Source organism: Oryctolagus cuniculus, chromosome 13, assembly GCF_964237555.1.
Source record: "Oryctolagus cuniculus chromosome 13, mOryCun1.1, whole genome shotgun sequence".
In the NCBI taxonomy this organism is placed as follows: Eukaryota; Metazoa; Chordata; class Mammalia; order Lagomorpha; family Leporidae; genus Oryctolagus; species Oryctolagus cuniculus.
Window position 1 is genome coordinate 40,951,238 of NC_091444.1, and position 13,471 is coordinate 40,964,708.

General features: G+C 45.4%; 1 protein-coding gene and 1 non-coding gene across 5 annotated transcripts in view; one reads left to right on the plus strand and one right to left on the minus strand.

Annotated features, from left to right (window-relative positions):
* Nucleotides 1–1,238: 1,238 nt before the first annotated feature.
* The window catches only part of DCLRE1C (DNA cross-link repair 1C), a 69,152-nt gene continuing 56,919 nt past the window's right edge, over nucleotides 1,239–13,471 (plus strand). The window contains exons 1-5 of one of the 4 annotated variants that reach the window (XM_070055429.1): nucleotides 1,244–2,009; nucleotides 7,622–7,673; nucleotides 8,465–8,549; nucleotides 9,686–9,770; nucleotides 12,222–12,281. In XM_070055429.1, the coding sequence (XP_069911530.1) occupies nucleotides 8,512–8,549; nucleotides 9,686–9,770; nucleotides 12,222–12,281 (183 nt within the window). In that variant the 5' untranslated portion in view covers nucleotides 1,244–2,009; nucleotides 7,622–7,673; nucleotides 8,465–8,511. Of the gene's footprint in view, nucleotides 2,010–7,621; nucleotides 7,674–8,464; nucleotides 8,550–9,685; nucleotides 9,771–12,221; nucleotides 12,282–13,471 lie in introns of all 4 variants that reach the window. The other 3 variants (XR_007909647.2, XR_007909648.2, XM_008268319.4) reach the window with 3 other exon arrangements.
* LOC127483623 (small nucleolar RNA SNORA36 family) lies at nucleotides 12,329–12,435 on the minus strand. Its single transcript, XR_007910061.1, has one exon. It is a non-coding gene; the product is annotated as a small nucleolar RNA SNORA36 family (small nucleolar RNA).

Sequence of the window (13,471 nt, forward strand, 5' to 3'; positions counted from 1 at the left end):
TGGAGAGACAGAAAGGTCTTCCAATCTCTGGTTTATTCCTCAAATAGCCACAATGGCCAGAGCTGAGCAGATCCAAGGCCAGGAGCCAGGAGTTTCTTCTGGGTCTCTCACATGGGTACAGAGGCCCAAGGACTTGGGCCATCTTCTGCTGCTTTCCCAGGTCACAGCAGAGAGCTGGATTGGAAGAGGAGCAGCTGGGAGACAAACCGGCACACAGGTAAAGGCTTAACCTACCATGCCACAGCGCCAGCCCCAAAGTATTCTTTACAAAATCCAGTCCAGTGGTTCTCTGAGTTTATGGCTGCAAGAACTAGCTGACACTCTGTAAGGTTGGCATTCTGATTCCTGATTTCCCTGGTAATAACATATGTCTGATGTATTCATATATTGCTTTGTGTCTCTGAAGAAGCACTGATTTACCGTGTTCTGATGCCATCTCTCCATTGATTGAACACCACTTGTAGAATTCTTGAAACCTGATTTTGCTCACCTAACACGCAGCGAGCCAATCACTGACAGTGGGGTTGTGGAAGAAAGTCGGTACTCATTGCAGAGCACAGAGCAAGGAGCTGGGCGGCTGTGGCTTGGTTCCCTGGTCACTTCAAGGGGCTGAACCTGGGTAAAGGTTCCTGTAGATTGAAGCTGGGGTTGAGAGGTGCATGGTCAGCTGGTAGGCGCATCCTGGAGTGGTGGGTACTGCTTATGGCCCTCCTTTAATTAGGGATGTCGTGTTCATCTGGGACTTTTGATGATGACAAAGTGGGCTTCAGAGTTCTTTGGGTCCTGGAGTTCCTGGGGAAGGGGGACCCACAAGACAAGACCAAACAAGACATTATCTACAGGGGAGATAAATGACCTTATGACTCTTGTGATTAGCGACACCGTGCCTCAGTTCAGTTCATCTTAGTAAGAGGTTGATTTGTAACACAAACTCTAAGCTGCAGGAGGGAGGCTGGGGGGACTGTGGGAGTCTAGAAGCTGATAGCATCTAGCATCTGCATCAAAGGCACCCTAAAGAGACTTAGTTTCATACTGGAAGGCACTTCTTAGCCATGTGGCCACCTGAGTCTTGTCACAGTGCAAGATTGCAGATTTGCTCCAGTTGTCTGTGATTAATACTGTGAGGCCTAAAGAGACTCACTAGGGAGACGCATAATATATGCCATTGTGATTTCTGTTTGGTGACTCTTAAACCAAAACCTGTTTAGACCTTTCCCGCATCATCCATCTAGCTTCCTAAATAGACGTAGCTCCAGAGGGCAGAGTGTCAGGCCAGCGGCTAAAGCATCGTTTGGGTTTTCACTTACATAACCTAACATCATATCAGAGTGGTGTCATCAGAGATGGCTCAGTCACAGTTTGCCGACGGTGCATATACATGGAAGAGGGAATCTACCGTGAGTCAGAGACAACTTTCTCATACGATTAGGAGAAAAATGCGTTCAGCTTTCAGCAGACACAACGGAAGCGAAACACGGCCTGGTTTCAAAGCGCACCTGCTCGACCCATATCGCCTTCTTGGATGTGGCCACTTGACAGGTGTTGTGTTTGGGTTTTCCTTCACGCTACGGTTTTCACAGACACAGACGGCTGTTTAGCAGAACGACACTCACGTTCTGTTTGTTGATTTCTGTCAGGGGCCAGACTTCGCTCTGTCTCCTTGATCTTCAGCGCCAGGCGGACCAGAGGATTCGGGGTTTGAAGCGCAGCTTAGGTGTTTAAACCGCAGCGCGCTGAGGCGGGAAACCCCGCCCGGCGCTCGGCCGGCGGGCTCCTCTGATTGGACCAGGCTGCGCCCGGCCTGCCAATGAGGAGGCGGCGCGCAGCTTCCCGGAAGTGGCGGCGCGAGCAGGGTCGGCCTGGGCCGCCCTGAGTGCTGGAGGTCGGGATCGGCGGCACTATGAGTTCCTTTGAGGGACAGATGGTAGAGTATCCAACCATCTCCATAGACCGCTTCGACAGGGAGAACCTGAGGGCCCGCGCCTACTTCCTGTCCCACTGCCACAAGGGTGAGTGAAGCCCCGCGCACAGCCGGAAGAGGACGGGGTCCGGGCTCCGCAGCAAGGCGGGGGTGTGGTGTGAGCAATGGCAGCCCCGAGGGGGACTGGAGGGCTCGCCCGGCCCCGGCGGCTCTTCGCCCTCCCTACGGCTTAGTTTCCGGGTTTGTACTGCCAGTTGCTCAGTGCCTCGGGCCAGTGTTCTGGGAGCTCCCCAGTGGCCATTGGTCAGAGGCTGGTGAGCTTTGGTTGGTCCCCCCGCCCAGCCTCGCTTCCACGTGGCAAAGAAAACTAGTTTCGGACCAAATTCAGCCACTGCATACCACACCCGACGTCCATTCACAAGCAGGTATGCCTATACAGCCAGAGTATAATCACGAGGCCTGTGTGAGCTCCATGACATGCAAGCTGCCCCTTCTGTTAGATGTTCCGTCCACATCCAACACTCCAGGTTCGTTCTAGCCTAGGATGGCAGGATGCATATTTACCTAAAGATGGCCAGCAGGGGGCCGGCATGGTGGTGTAGTGGGTAAAGCCTCCCCTTCTCCCGCCTGCGATAGACACCAGCATCCCCTGTGGGTGCCGGTTGGTGTCCCGGCTGCCCCACTTCCAATCCAGCTCCCTGCTAATGGCCTGGGAAAGCAGTGGACGATGACTGGGGCTCCTACACCCATGTGGGAAGCTTGGAAGAAGCTCCTGGCTTGGGCCTTGCTCTGCCCTGGCCGCTGCAGCCATCCGAGGAGGGAGCCAGGGGATGGAAAACCTCTGTCTTTCCCTTTCTCACTTTTTCAAATAAATAAAGAAATCTAAAAAGAAAGAAAAAAGCCGTCTGGCACCCAGGACTCCAGGAACCAGGCTTTCACAGCTGGACACAGTTAAGGATTAAATTTAGGGTGGATTGTCAGCCTTATTTAATACAGGGTGAGGTTAGATGCCCCCGGTGAGGATGGCGTCAGTCCCTAGAGCTGGAAAGCCATTGTCCTAATATCTGTGGTGATGACTAAGAAGTCACTAACTGAAGCGCTCCAGCAGCCTGAGTAGGATCTTCCAGCCACTCTGTGGAGGTGTGGATCGGAGTGTAACAAACTTATACTGCACACATGCAGGTCAGAAGGGGCAGACTGTTTTAAAGTGAGCTGTGCACCTGGAAACACTGCCTTTGTTCACAGAGACGGTGGGAAAGCCACCTGTGTGTGTGGAATCTATCACTTTATCCTGCTGTAAACTGCTGCAGTTGTTGCCTTTTCTTCCTTTGCCTGGGATTTTTTTTTTTTTTTTTTTTTTTTTTTTTTTTTGACAGGCAGAGTTAGAAAGGTCTTCCTTCTGTTGGTTCACCCCCCAATGGCTGCTGCGGCCGGTGCACCGCGCTGATCCAAAGCCAGGAGCCAGGTGCTTCTCCTGGTCTCCCATGCGGGTGCAGGGCCCAAGCACTTGGGCCATCCTCCACTGCCTTCCCGGGCCACAGCAGAGAGCTGGACTGGAAGAGAAGCAACTGGACCTAGAACCCAGCGCCCATGTGGGATGCCAGTGCCGCAGGTGGAGGATTAGCCTAGTGAGCTGCAGCGCCAGCCAACCTGTGATCTTTTTAATGAGGAAAATCTGGAGCTCCTTGCGCCAGTAAGCCAGTACCACTGTGAGCCTTTTTGAGAGGCTCTTTGTTCTTGAAAGTGACATTTGGGTTTTGATTTTCATTGAGGGCCCACTGCTGGATGAGGCGGCCCCTGTTTTTCCTTTCTGCGTTGCATTTCAGTTGGAGGCTCTGAACTCAAAATGTGAAATAGCTGTTAAAAGGAAGAGTTTATTTGAGCCAAGGAGAACAGAACAAAGGGCATTTCATTAATTGGAGAGCTCCAAGAACCAGCATAGGTTCTGAGAAGTCTAGCTAGCAATGATCTGATAGTATTAACAGAAAAAGAGAAGTGAGGCATAGAAAACAATTGAACTGGCTCCCACTTACTTGGTCTATCAGCCAGTAAGCTGGTTACAGCTTAATCAGCAGGGTATGGTCCTGCTGCTTAGTGCAAGAGCCCAGTCTAAATCAGCAGCCTCCTACAAAATTTAATTAACAAAGTCATGTAATATTAAAGTATGCTTTAGGAGCTTGCCCTTCATTTTTAAGAGTAGTGAGAGATTGGAGAAATAATTCATCTAAAGGAATTTGTGAAAATATCATCATGTTTGTACATTAAGCAGGAAACTTTCTACTATGGAGCAATTTATAATAATCCTGCGTGGATCTGTTTACGCAACCAGGATGTAAACTCATCAAAGGCAAGGACTCAACTTCTCTGGAGGTTTCCCATAGTGCATGTTGATGGTTTTTAACCCTTTTGGGACATAGAATTTTTTGTTGTTATCTTAAAGATATATTTTATTTATTTGAAAGGCAGAGAGTTACAGAGAGAGAGAGAGAGAGCTCTTCCATTTGCTAGTTCATTCGCCAAATGGATGCAATGGCTGGGGCTGGGCCAGACTGCAGCCAGGAGCTTCATCCCTGTTTCCCATGTGGGTGCAGTGTCCCAAACACTTGGACCATTTTCCGCTGCTTTCCCAGGTGCATTATTAGGGAGCTGGATCAGAAGTGGGGCAGCCGGATTCTAACGAGTGCCCATATGAGATGCCCATATGGCACTGCAGGTTGCAACTTAACCCACTATGCCACAGCGGTGGGTCCTTGGGGCATAGACTTCTTAGACTGTTTCCTTCAAGCTTCTGTGTTGAAGCCCTTTATCCACTGTGACTGTATTTGGGGATAGGGCTTTTAGGAGGTAATTAAAGTCAATAGAGGTCATAAGGGTGTGTGGGGGAGTCCTACTCTGAAAGGATTATCGGCCTTCTAAGAAGAGGAAGAGATGGGGCCAATTTCATGAGCACACACTGGAAGTTGGCTGGTCTATCTGCCATGGAAAGAACTCTCACTTGAAGCCAGATGGGCCTGCATGTTGATTTTTGAATTTATAGTTTCTTGAAATGTGAGAAAATAAATTTTTGTTATGTAAGCCACCAATTTTATGTATTTTTTTAATGACAGCCTGAGCAGATTAATGAAGAGCATCTAACAAAAATCTATGGAGTCTTTTGCTATTAAAGAAAATGCATATGAACACATTAATGTCACATTTTGATAACATTTGGAATAGGCCATGAACCCAAATGGTGCCTATTTGTGGACAGTCTGGAATCCACTACTGTGTTCAGGTTGGACTTTGCTAAGCATTAGTAAGGCCCAGAGGGGTCAGCATTGTGATGCAGCTGGTCAAGTTGCTCCCTGTGACTCAGGTATCCCTTCTGAGTGACAGTTCAAATCATGACTGCCCGGCTTCCAATTCAGCTCCCTGCTAATGCACCTGGGAAGGCAGTGGAAGATGGCCCAAGTACTTGGGCCCTGCCACCCCTCTGGGAGGCAAGAATGAAGTTCCTGGCCTCGGGATTCAGGCCTGGCCCTGCTCTGTAGGCCATTTGGGAATAAACCAGTGGTTGGAAGATCTCTGTCTCTCTGTAACTCTGCTTTTCAGATAAACAGATCTTGCCAGGGTGGGGGTAGGAGTAAGAAAAGTAAGGTCCAGAGGATGAGAGGGCATCTGAGTGGCTGAGGGTTGGGGAGACTCTTTGAAGGGGCGACTTAGAGTGATTCTTTCTGGTGAAGACCATAGGTGCGGTTCTCACAGCACAAAGTAAGTTCACCCAGATTCTCTTGACCCAGTTAGTGAGGGTGGAGAGGATGGGGAGGGTGATGCCTGCTGAGTCTGAGCGCATGGAGCACAGACTAGACTCAGCCCCCTTTTTGCCTTGACACAAGCTCTTTAAAAACACCCGTTACAGGGAGTCCTGCCTTGGGATGTACCCCTAAAAGACTAAACCAAGTGTGACCTGCGAGCACTCATCTCTGAGGGGACAGGTCGATCTTTTGGGATACGTGTCCAGTCATTGGCTACTGGGTGAGGTGCTGTGACTGCTGGGAGCACCAGTGATATAGGGTGGGCATGTATGTGAGGGTGGTGGTAATGGTAATTAAAAGAATTGGTGGGCGCTCCAGTGCTGTGGCATAGCGGGTTAAGCCGCGGCACCAATTTGTGTCCCAGCTGCTCTATGTCTGATCCAGCTCCCTGCTAATGCACTTGGGAAAGCAGCAGAATATGGCACAAGTTCCTGGGCCCCTGCCACCCATGTGGGAGACCCAGAAGAAGCTCCTGACTTCAGCCTGGTACAGTCCTGTTGTTGCAGCCATTTGGGGAGTGAACCGGCAGATGAAAGATCTCTCTTTCATTCCTTCTCTCTTTATCTCTGTAACTCTGCCTTTCAAATAAATAAATGAATGAATATTTTTTAAAAATTGGTTATTATCGTCTAGGCTTCTACATGCTAAAGATTCAGAATGCATTGTATATATATTTATAATGTACTATATGTTGACTGTACTGTTATCTTTTTTTTTTTAGGATTTATTAATTTATTTGAAAAACAGAGTTACAGAGATGCAGAGGTAGACAGAGAGAGGAAGAGAGGCCTCCCATCTGCTGGTTCACTCCCCAGTAGCTGCAACAGCTGGAGCTGGGCCGATCCAAAGCTAGGAGCCTGGAACTTCTTCCAAGTCTCCCACATGGGTGCAGGGGACCAAAGGACTTTGGCCATATTCTCTGCTTTCCCAGGCCATAGCAGAGAGCTGGATCAGAAGTGGAGCAGCTGGGACTCGAACCAGCACCCATGTGGGATACTGACACTGCAGGTGTGGCTTTATCCACTACATCACAGCACCAGCCCCCTGTTACCTTTCTTAAATGTTACCTTTTCTCTGTCTGGTAACTTGGAGGGCTGTGGAACAAGTCTGCATGGGTAGTGACGACTCACCTTTTCTGTTTTTTTTGTTGTTGTTGTTGTTATTTTTTAAATAGATTTATTTTATTTACAAAAGGCAGAGTTACAGAGAGAAAGGGAAAGAAAGAGAAAGAAATCTGGGTCTCCCACATGGGTGCAGAGGCCCAAGGTCTTGGGTCATTATCCATTGCTTTCCCAGGTACATCAGCATGGAGCTGGATAAGAAGTGGAGTGGCCGGCACTCAAACCGGCAGCCATATGGTGGTGGCTTTACCCTCTAGGCCACAATGTTGGCCCCAGTGTCTTTGAACCAGTAGCCACTGGAGGCTGTGACAATGAAACACTTCTGGCCTAGCCTGAGTATTTCCTGGTGGATTCCCTAGAAGTAAGCTTGAGTTCATCAACAGACTCGCCTTTGTCTTTGGAATTGAATAGGTTACAGAGTGAAGTCAGCAGACTGTTCGGGTTGAAATGAAAGAAGTGAGTAAAAGGAAGGGCTGGAAGCAGTCGCCGCTCTTCCGTGGTTGCTGGGAGTGGTATGGACTCTGCCCTGAGATGTGCCAGGTCACCTTGCTTTAGATGGCTCAGGGACAGGCAACTGTTGGTGTTTCCTGTTCTGTTCTCAGAAGGATTTCTCGCCTGTAGAAGACAAGGCTGAGCGCCTACGTGAATTAGTTCTCTTATATAATGAACCTCTTGTGTTTTCTCTTAACAGGAAACTTAAAAAGATGATTCAGTTTCCTTCGACTTAGGAATCTTCTGAAAAAAATAAATAAAATATTAATGATTTTTTACTCTTTTGTTTTTAGATCACATGAAAGGGCTAAGAGCCCCAACCTTGAAAAGAAGATTGGAATGCAGGTAATTTATCTTGCTACTTTTTATGTGTCTTTTTAAAGTAAACATTTTAATTGAGAGATGTCTATACAGAAAAATACATGCATCAAGAGTACAGTCTGATAAATTGCAGAATAAACATATCTGTGACTCTATTTAAAAATATGTGTGTATATATATATATTTAATTTACTGCTTTTATTTGAAAGGCAAAGTTACAGACAGAGAGGGAGAGACTGCATGCAAGAAAGATCTTGGAATCACTGATTTCACTCCCTATATGGCCACAACAGCCAGGGCTGGGCCAGGCAGAAGTCAGGAGTCTGGAACTCCGTCAGGGTCACCCACGTGGATGCAGGGGCCCAAGCACCCAGACTATTCTCCACTGCTTTTCCAGGCACATTAGCAGGGAGCTGGGTCAGAATTAGAGCAGCTGAGACCTGAACTGGTGTTCAGACGGGAGGCCAGTGTTGCAGACGGTGGTTTAACTTGCTGTGCCACAACTTTGGCTCCTAAGATATGTATTTGAGAGAATCCTTTGACCTTCGAATCAATGGATGTCAGGCTTCTCTGCTAATAGCTTACCATAGTCTGTGTTCTTGACAGCGATATTATTGGATATTTACTGTATTCTGGGCACTCTGATTTCTTAGTGCAACTACATTTTTTTGAGTGCCTGCAGTGAGTCTGTCCTTGTCCTGGAGGTTGAGTGAGCAACACATATGAAAATCCTGCCCTCGTGGAGCCGACGTTCTCATTAGTGTCTCTTGATAACCTTTGGAATCGATACCATTCTTATCATTTATGTTTTACAGATGAGGAAACTGAGGAACCAGAGAGGTTAAATTAGTTGTCCAGTGTCATGCAGCCAGTAAGTTGCAGGACCAGGATTTCAACAAGGTCTGTGTGACTTTAGACCCTATGTATCAGTTAGCTGTTGCTGTGTAACAAATCACTCCAAAACTGAGTTGCATAAAGCAACACAAGTCATGTGTTGGCTCTGTTTCCCTGGGTCTAGAATTCTGGCAGGGTATGGTGGGATGGGTGGCTTCTGCCTGCCTGGGAGTCACGTGGGGCTGAAATTATCTGAAGCCTCAATCACTAATACTCCTGCCTCAAATAGCAAGAAGCTAGAACAGTTGGGGCTTCTTAGGCACCCCTTTCTATCCCCAAGGAATCTCTTTAGCAGGGTGGTTTCAGGAGAACTGGACTTCATAAATGGAGACCTCAAGTTAATGGAGTTCAGAAAGTTTATGGAAAAATGGAATTAAAAGTTGTTTCTTTTGGAACAAAACATTTTTGAAACCTGTACTTAGTTTTTTCATAATAGGCATCTCCCATGAACTTTTTGAAGCACCCTCACATGCCCAAGAGAGAACCCAGAGAAAGCCGCACTGCCGGAAGCTGCAGCTCCGGAGGTCATACAGCTGTGCCCACCGTATTCCATGATTGAGGCATTGCCGAATTTTCCCAGCTCCAGTGGAATGGGGCATGTACCCTTCCTGTCAGTGGAGGGATTTTGATATCTGTTTTGTGAGAAGAAAGTGCATGGGTGCAGTGGAAAGTCGTGTGACCATCTCTGGAAAATACAGTCTACCACAGGCAGTACTCCTAACTTCTAAACTACACTACTGCATTGTTAAAGCTGATGTTCAGTTAATTTCTGTTCACTTAAACGCAGTAAATTTAAATGAAGTGAAAAACAGAAGTCTTGGTTCCCAGCATCCCGTGTCCCATCCCTGGTGGTATCTCTCCACATGCACCTGATTATGTACTTTAAACACAGTATTTCACCAGATCTTATGTCTTTCCTTCCATTTTTGCTGTCAGTGGGACTGAGATACGAAACAGTCCATGGAGCACAGGTGTGTTGGTAACCACCCTGACATTTCATGTGCCAGCACAATTTCTGAAGTATAGACAACCGATGTGTGATGCAGTGTATTTCCTAGTCACCAAGGTAGCTCATTTTGTAATGTACTGAGAACGTTTTCTCTTTATTTTTAATTTTTAAAATTATTGTCTTTTCCTTTCAGCTTGAAGGTTTATCTATACTGTTCACCTGTTACCAAGGAGTTGTTGTTAACTAATCCAAAATACAGATTTTGGGAGAAACGAATTGTAAGTTTTATTTTTTGAATAATGCTAATTATTTTTAAGTGTGAAGTATTTTTAGAGATAGATTGAAAAAAAGTATTGGAATTCTACCAAACCCAACACCTCATACACTATAATTATCCTTGTTAATTAGAATATTGATATTTGGTCTTTATAATTCAGCAGCATAGAAGAGGAAGATACTTTGCTGTTAATTTGTTTTTCTTCCTCTAGAGTTTGATCAAGAGCTTCAGGTTTATTTAATCTTATTGACTTTCTACATAAGATGCATTATAATTTTTTAAAAGATTTATTTTTTATTTATTTGAAAGAGTTACAGAGAGAGGAGAGACAGATCATCCACTCTATGGTTCACTCCCCAAATGGCCACAATGGCTGGGGCTGCGCTAGGCTGAAGCCTGGAGCTTCTTCTAGGATTCCCATATGTGTGCAGGGGCCCAAGGACTTGGGCCATCTTCCACTGCTTTCCCAGGCCATAGGAGAAAGCTGGATTGGAAGTGGAGCAGCTGGGTCTTGAACTGGCACCCATATGGGATGCTGGCACCACAGGCAGAGGCTTAATCTGCTGTGCCACATGGCCCACATTTTGATATGTTAAAGTGTAAAATAGTCATTCACATAATTGCTATATCCTTTTTTCTTACGGGTTCTAAGAAGAGGGAAACCTTCAGAATAATAAAAATGCAATGGATAGCTTTTAGTCTTGCAAAGGACATTGGCTCTGTCCCATGTAAACTAGTAAAGGGGAAGGAGAGCAGACATCTGTACATAAAAAACACAACAATGGCTGAAAAAGTCCTATTATAACACTCATTAGCATAAATATGATGAATTTAATTCAACTCTTTATCAAAAGGCAATTTATTAGTGTAAGTCAAGAAGAATAAGAAAGATCCACCCGTCATGGATCTACAAGTGATACAGGGGAAAAAAGGATACTTTCAGATTGAAATGGAGGGAAGAAAATAGAGATGCTAAATAATTAGAAACCCAAAATGTTAGAGTGGCAATTTTTATATCAAACAAAGTAGAATTGAATTCATAAAATCCCACACAAACATAAGTTTCAAAGAGGATGTTATTTACTGTTAAAAGAACAATGGTGTCAAGAAGATACGAACGTATGTGCCACTGACAAAGCAGCTTTCAACTGGATAAAGTCATCACTGCTGGCACCTGTCACCAGTGCTGGCTCAAGGAAGGAGAGCCGTAATAAGTGAATAGAATCAGGGCTTGGATTAGGACTCACGTGGTCATGGGATCTGGTAGCGAAGTCTGCACAGGTGTTGTGAAGAGTCTGTTGGATGTTTGCTGACAGCTCTAAATCCGGCTTCTTTCTTTCCCTACGTTTGGGCCAGCTGATCATAAAAGGCAGCTGAGACCTGAACGCGTGCTCATATGGGATGCCAGCATCACAGGTGGAAACTTAACCCACTGTGCCACAGCATCAGGTCGCATAAAAGAAATGTTTTAAATTATTAATGATCTCTTCCTAACAAAAAAAACTACAGGCACAGATAGTTTTGTGGATGTATTTTATCAAATAGTCAAAAGACAATAAGGTCTGGGTGGGTGTTTGGTGCAGCAGTTAACCTGCCGATTGGGGTTCCTGCATCCCATATTAGAGTGCCTGGGTTTGAGCTCTGGCTCCAATTCCTGAGACCAGCTTCCCATCAATGCAGAGCCTGGGAGTCAGCTGGTGATGTGATAGTTCAAGTAGTTGGATCCCTGTTACCCACATGGAAACCTGAATTGAGTTCTTCCTGGGTGACTCAGTTTGTGCCAGGCTGAGCCCTGGCCATTGCCGGTTATGTGGGGAGTGAACCAGCAGGTGGAGCCCTTTGTTCATCTGTGTCTCCATGTGTCTCAAATAAAATAAAGAATACCCTCCAGTAATTCTTCTATTAGATTAGTTGTAGAAAATAATAAAAAGATAAGCTGATTACCTTTGCTACAAAATAGATGATAGCAGAAGTGGTAAAAGGTATTTCATATGTGAACATATATAAAAGTCCTAATTAAGATCATGGCTAACTGAACGTAACAGTATTAAATATATCACTAATAACATGTTTTATTCCAGAAATGCCAGGATATTTTATTTAAGATTTCTATTTGTTTTCATTTTATTTGAAAAATAGAGAAAGAGACAGAGATTTTCCATGTGCTGGTTTATTCCCCAAATGGCCACAATAGCCAGGGTTGGCTTTGAGCCCAGGCCCTTTGATGGATGTAGCTGGCTTAACTGCTAGGCTATACACCCACCTTATAATTTCATACTATTGCCAAATCTGCCTTAAAAAAGTTACACTTTTTGGGTTATCATGTTTTCAAGCTGTTAAACTATTTATTGTAGTGAAATCAGAAATTGTTATACAGAGAAAGACTATTTGAGATGGTAAAGGTAATAAAGCAATGAAAAACTGATATGTACATGGTCTCTTATTTTAATAGATATCAATTGAAACTGAAACTCCTACCCAGATATCATTAGTTGATGAAGCATCAGGCGAGGTAACTATTAAATATTGCTTTCTTTTTCCTTTTTTTTTTTTTTTCATTGTTGTAGCATGGGGGTAAATGAGTAGTGTAGTACTTTCTATCCAGTTCTATCTCCTAGCCCCTTCAATGTCCCAAAGTGTAATTAACAGAAAAGTATATTTTAAAAAAAAATGCTAGCATGATTGTTTCTTCTTCTAAAATCTTCTTTCCTAGAATTTTGTTTCTTTACATTTTTAACTTGAAAGGTAGAAAGAAGAGAGAGAGAGAGGGACAGAAAAAGAGATGGAGAGTCTCCATGCACTCTGACTCCCTGCAGCAGGGCTGGGCCAGGCTGAAGCAGGAGCTGGGGACTCAGTCGGGATCTCCCATGTGGGCGGCAGGAACCCGACTGCTGCCTCCCAGGCGGCATACTGAAAGGAAACTGAAATCAGGAGTGGAGCTGGGACTTGAGTCCAGGTACCCCAATCTGGGATGCAAGTGTCCCAACTGACATCTGAATCACTACAAAATGCTTGCCTGCTCCTTGATTTTGGATGTTCATTTAACCGTTACACAAGTTTTTAGAAAAACAAAGCAAGATATTTGTGAATGTCTTAGTTCATTTGGGTTTCTGTCACAAAAACAACAGATTGCGGCTTAAACAGCAGACATTTATGTCATGTAGTCCTGACCAAGACCAAGACTCTAGATGCTTTAGTGCCTGGTGAGGGCCTGTTTTTTTGTTCATAGGCTGGCATCTTTTCCCTGTATCTTCACAGGACAGAAAAGGCAACCCAGCTCCCTTGGGCTTTTATGAGTCCTCTCATCCCATTCATGAGGGCTTTACCTTTAAGAACTGATCACCTGGGGGTGGTGATGTGGCATAGCGGGTAAAGCCACTGCCTGCAGCTCCAGCATCCCACATGGGTGCTGTTTGAGTTCCGGCTACTCCACTTCCAATCCAGGTCCCTGCACCCACGTGGAGACCCAGCTGAAGCTCCTGGCTTTGGAAGGGCCCAGAACTGGCTGTTGCGGCTGTTTGGAGGGTGAACAAGTGGATGAAAGATCTCTTATCTCTTTGCCTGTGCCTCTCTTCCTCTGTAACTCTGACTTTCAAATAGATAGATCTTAAAGAAAAAAGAAAAGAACTGATCACCTCCCAAAGCCTAATAAAATCTCACTGGGAGTTAGGATTTAACAAATTAATTCTGGGGACAAGCATT